The sequence below is a fragment of the Charadrius vociferus genome, unplaced genomic scaffold, assembly GCF_000708025.1.
Source record: "Charadrius vociferus isolate BGI_N301 unplaced genomic scaffold, ASM70802v2 scaffold333, whole genome shotgun sequence".
NCBI lineage: Eukaryota > Metazoa > Chordata > Aves > Charadriiformes > Charadriidae > Charadrius > Charadrius vociferus.
This window is the reverse complement of record NW_009647682.1, coordinates 738,090-743,676: the sequence shown is the minus strand read 5'-3', so window position 1 is coordinate 743,676 and position 5,587 is coordinate 738,090. Positions and strand designations below refer to the sequence as shown.

Sequence of the window (5,587 nt, the reverse complement as noted above, 5' to 3'; positions counted from 1 at the left end):
GGGAGCCCTGAACTGGACACAGTGCTCCAGATGTGGCCTCCCCAGGGCAGAGCAGAGGGGGAGGATGACTATGGTCACTTAAGGCAGAGATATACCCCCACGCTGCCCGTTCAGCTTAGCTCACTGCACGCCTCTCACTGTTCCATTAAGTGGAAGGAGCATTCAAACATTCAGGTTTTAAGTATACCAACACAGATACCCAGCTAGTGTTCTGCCTTGTGCCCCCCACTGCCCCAAACCAGTCTTTATTTATAAGGATCAGGAATATTTTAAAGCATAATGTCTCTTAGCACGATACAATACAATCATCTGTTGCTCTGCAGCTTCCTATAACAAAAGAAAGAAATCAGAACTGAGACGTTTCGCAAAGACAGCAGGAAAGTCACAGGCAGTGAAAAGGTCAGAACACAATTATGACTGTGCACTGCTCCATAAGGCAAAAATATAACTTATCTTTTAATTAACACTTTCCTTCAAGAAATTACTTTGCCCTGCAGAGCAACGCGAGGCAAAGACTGCGACTCAGAAGAAAGCAGAGACACATACCCTTTTCTCCATCTCCAGCATGCTGGACCGGTCAGAAGTTTTCTCCTGTTTCTGCCATGTAGATTAAAAATAGAAAGCCATTAAAACCGAGGGGCATTCACAGGGTGCCGCACAAAGGCCTGGACAGCCTACAGATGCACTTGCCCGGAGAAGCAGCAGTCTTTACACAATCACTCACACTTATTTCTGTGAAAAATAACAGTCTCCCTGGCAGCGCCTTCCCACCCAAGAGTAAATCCTTCCCCACGCCGGAACACGCACTGGCTTGTCATGGGCCGGTGCTGTTTCCCCAGTCTAGGAGGCGGTTTTCGCCTTACCTGGGCTGCTTTTTCCAACTTTGATTTGATGTCGGCCAACTCCAGCTGGGCTTCTTGCAGTTTTGACTTCAGCTTTTGATTTTCAGTCAGGGCGCTTTCATACAACTGCAATACGAAACGAAAGAAGGCAATTAACAGGACCGCTCTTGGGCCGCCGCGCAGACCCAGTTCTGCCACACTGCTCCCAGCAGCCGCGTGTCCTCAGCACCGCGCGGAGGCAGCGGTGGGGTTTGCTTCGCTCCCCCGTGTCAGGATATTAGAAGAAGGGCAAAGAGAACCAGTCTGGGTGCTTCACTTGCGTTTTCATAATTCATATGAAATAAGAAAACAGCTGTTTAATTTTGCAGGGTGTCTAAGCACAGCCAAGAGGCAGAGAACGGGGATGTTTTTAATTTAGGTAAACCGCCAAGCATAATAAAGTACTAAGTTGTGTACACTGTATCTGTGATCCAACACAACACACCCTCGTTGCTCTTGTGTGCTTTTAGTTTGAAGAGGAGGAGAAAGGAGGGCAATTTTAGGCCACTCCAGAATGTTTTTTTTCCCTTTGCTTCCCTCAAACAAGCAGAATTTCCATCCCTCTGAGAGGACAAACCGGACACACCGCCTGCCTGTTCTGGCCAGACACGTTCAGGAAGAAGAGCGGGGCGCTGCCTACCGCGCGAGACTTTTCAGCATCAGTCGTTTCAGAATTAAGGCCATTTTAGTCTCTTTACTTTTCATGTGGTCTTTGCACCGGCAGCAGATGTGCGTGGCAGTCCGTGTCACTGCCTTTCACAGATTACGTTGGAAGCTTTAGAGATTATGGAAAAAATAATTCTGGGATGTTACAGCAGCATAAATAATCCTGGGGGGATGTGCATGCTTGAGCCGTGCTGGCGTGCTCAACGCTACCTGTTCTTGCTCCTTTCAAATCCCCGCAGCGTTTCTCCAGCCCGACTCCTCGGTCCCCCTCCCCCAGATATCTGACTGTGCACCATGTCCCTTCACCCCCTGTCCTTTTTTGACCCTCTGAACGGCCGATGCATTTGAAAAAGGTTGGTGTGACTTCCAAAAGCAAGGGAACAGAAAATGAAAAGAAACTTTTTATTTCCAAAGAGTCCCAGTGCAGGTTTCTGCAGCAACAGGCAGCTTCTCAGGTGCATGCAGTGACAATAATACTTTAAAAAAATTCCTACTTTTTTGTAGTCCCTGTTACTCTCCTCTTCTGCTCTGCTGCTGAGGGCAGCTAACCGGTTCTCTCTGCGGGTGTAGGCACTGGAGCGGCTGGAGGCACGATCGCTGTAGGAGTCACTGGTGGTAGGGTTCGTAGCTGCTTCCAACCTAAACCGTGAGGAAGACACAGCACAATGGAGCCGCTGTCGCCTCGGGACAGCCAGTGTCAGCCCGGCCGGTCGGGACCCGAGGCCATGGCAGACCCGGCAGGGCAGAGGTGCTGGGACGACTGAGAGCCCCCTCCACCCGCAGCAGCGCATCGCTGCCGACGCCAGGCAGCAATCACCGGTCTGAAACCGGAAAAAAATCCAGTGGGTATCAGCCCAACCCCTGACCGGGCGGTAATTTCCCACGGAGCTCTCACCTTCATGGAGTGGGCTCCATTTCTTATAGGGCACAGGGAGGGGGTTTGCTCTCTGCAGAGCAGCTGTTAAATAATTTGGGGAGCAAAGCGTGAAGGCAAACGGGCCTTACGGTTGAGCTAAGGTAAGAAGCAAGAGGCCAGTACCAGCTTCACCTTATGCTGATGATTTGAAGCAGAAGGAATCCTCAAAGCCATACAAAGTATACTGTCAATAAATATTAAATAGAAAAGATTCTAAAAAAAAAAAAAAATATTCTTACCTGGAAAGTCTTTCATGCTGAAGGAAAAAAAAAAAGAAAGAAAAAAGGAATTAATAAGAGGACAATTAAAGGTTCAATCCAAAACCCACAGAGCTACCACTCAGCAGCAATTTCCTACCTCTGCTACCTGCACCTAGCTCACAACGAGCGAACAGCGTTATCTCCCATTCCTAAACTGGGAATCACTGATCCTTCCCTGAATCTTTTCCACTGCTTCAGCTTCTCAGCATTTCAGATTTCCTTTTTTTTTTTGCTAACCTAAAACCCACTGAACCTTGCTCTTCACATCCTTGTTTCCAGAATTGAAAGCCATTCCTTTGAACCAAAACTAATCTATTGTTTCCCTTTTAAAATCAAATTATTCTTCCTGACTTTGATCACTGTCCTATGCATGATGTGGGTGAGAAGGACTAATGGCCCATGAGCTGCAGAGCTCGCTGCGTATTTGTGCTGAACTTCAGGAAATCGCAGACGGTACTTTTTCTCCATGGGCAAATACCTCCCCCAGGAAGAAAAGCTTCACTGTGGCGAGACGACACACAGCAGAAGCTGCACGAGGAAGGGAGAGGGGCCTTACACCAGCCAAAAGGGTGGACACGTTGGTTGAAGTGTGTGTTAGGTTCTTCTTTCCCCATCAATAGCCAAATCATCCCTGTGCTGTCCCCAACGCTGCTTTTGCCGCAGCCCACAATTGCAGAACTCAAACGGTAACGGCATAGGTGTCCCACGGGACACACCGCACTGACCCACCACCGCCGCCTCCGCAAGGCTTCTGCTTGGCTGGCAGACACCGCTCAAATTCAAGGCGCAGTCGAACCCTTTCTCAGTCCCTCGAACTGGAAGTTGAGCCCGATGCTCCCCTGCCAGATCTATTAGCAGCGGCACTTCTCTGAGTGAGCACAAACCGGGCGCTACCCGTTATTCCCCTCAATCCTTTTTAATAAGTGTGAGAGTCAACAGAAGAAGAAGGACATGAAGAGCAGACGAGGGGTCAGGCTTTTAGTGCCCAGACATGCTTATGTTGGAGTTGGCTCTGCTGAGATACGCCACTAAATCTCGTGCTGAACGCCTTGCTGGCCGGCCGAACGGCAGACTTCAGCCCTCCTGCTCCTGCCTGGCACCCAGACGATGCCTCTGAGCACTGGGAGGTATCTGGGAGCGCGCCCAGCACAGATGGGGGAATTAAGTCACCCCGTTACGTGCAGAAGGAGGGTAGACAGGCGACCCTGCAACCTCTGCGCTCAAAGCCAGAGGACCACGAGGGACAAGTCCCGGCGCGGCAGGGACTGCGCCCAGCCCGCCTGCAATGCTGCCCTCCGCTCGCCAGGACGCAGGGACCCGGCCACCTAAGATGTATACCTAGTTATTAAGTTTTCAATTCAGCCTTCCCTCATGTAACCCTCATCTTGGATCCTGATTCCAGGCTGGAGCATCCCCAGGGAATCTGCACTCCCTGCTCTGCCACACAGCCCTCCGTCGCAGGACGTGGGGATTTGACCAGCACAAAAGAAATGAAATATTTGAAGCCTCGCGGATGGACAACACATTCAGCCAAAGCTGCTCCATGCAAAGCTCAAAAGGACAAGCAAAGCCTGCTACTAATTAGCACGTTCTCCCTCGAGCTGTGCCCTCAGCCGGGCTCCCGGGGCAGGTCCGGGTGCCAGCCCAACGTTGTAGAGATGGTCACCAAAGCTCGAGGAGCCTGTCCTGGTGCTGCCATGGGTCCTGAGCCATGGCAGCAGGTCCAGCCCCACATTATTTTATTTGCTCTAACCCCCTGTCCATGCCCCCAAAGCCTTCTTTGCACCATGTGGGTGGGAAACCACCTAAGGGAGACAGCAGATGGCTTTCCACCATAGCTGCACCTCCACAAGCGGTGCTGGATGCTGTCGTGGAAGGTCCTTATGGGGCCGAACGGCGGGCAGCTGCCTGCCATTGTCACAGGGACATGTGCCCGCTTGTCCAAGCAGCCGTGGCCTGGGCCACTCTCCGTAGGAAGCTCAAAGCCAGTTGGGCAGCAGGTTCCGTACGGCTGCCCTCCACCACGGTTCTGTCATGAGAAAGATTTCCCATTTTCAGCCCCAAACGCGCTGGCTGATTTCACCACGGTCTTTTGTTAGCCGAGCTTCCGACATTCGCCTCTTTAAACCCTCAGCTGCCTGACAGCTCCCTTTTAATTTTGGCCCAACGACCCAACCTCCCCCATTGAGCGGGAGAGGGGAATTAGGAAGTGATTAACAAGCCTCTTGGTGAAAGTTATTTGTGCACTTTATGCTAATCCCCTTCAGTGACCACTTTTCTTACCATGACAAACGGCGAGGCAAGTAATCCACTTAATATCAAGCTTGCATTTATTTCAACAACCGCACCTGCTAATGTATTTGAACAGTGCTGAGAAGGTCCACACGTGGATGGGAAAGGCAACATGGAAACCAAGCAATAAAAGCTCAGCAGGTCCCCAAGCCAGCCTGTGTGCTCACAGTAGGAGGGAAAAATAATTTTTGTCTTCTTTTTCCCTCCAAAGAAAGTAATAATTTCCATAGGCAGAGAGAGGAGGGGTGCGCTTCTGCAACGGAAGGGCGTGATAAGAAAGGAATCACTTTAAACACAGCTGCTGGGAACAGCAAAGGGGAAAAAAACAACAGGTTTATTCATAGAATCATAGAACGGTTGAGGTTGGAATGGACCTTGAAGATCATCAAGTTCCAACCCGCCTGCCCTGGGCAGGGCCACCTCCCCCCAGCCCAGGTTGCTCCAAGCCCCGTCCAACCTGGCCTTGAACACCTCCAGGGATGGGGCAGCCACAGCTTCTCGGGGCAACCTGCCCCAGGGGCTCACCACCCTCAGAGTGAAACATTTCTTCCTAATATCTCATCTCAATCTCC

At 50.9% G+C, this 5,587-nt stretch overlaps 1 protein-coding gene across 2 annotated transcripts in view; it reads right to left on the bottom strand.

Annotated features, from left to right (window-relative positions):
• PPP1R12B (protein phosphatase 1, regulatory subunit 12B) overlaps positions 1–5,587 on the bottom strand; it is a 65,975-nt gene that overhangs the window by 12,437 nt on the left and 47,951 nt on the right. For both annotated transcript variants that reach the window (XM_009881320.1, XM_009881321.1), the window contains 4 exons: positions 2,703–2,719; positions 2,042–2,186; positions 864–968; positions 547–597 (listed from right to left, as the gene is read on the bottom strand). In XM_009881320.1, the coding sequence (XP_009879622.1) occupies positions 547–597; positions 864–968; positions 2,042–2,186; positions 2,703–2,719 (318 nt within the window). The remainder of the gene's footprint in view (positions 1–546; positions 598–863; positions 969–2,041; positions 2,187–2,702; positions 2,720–5,587) is intronic.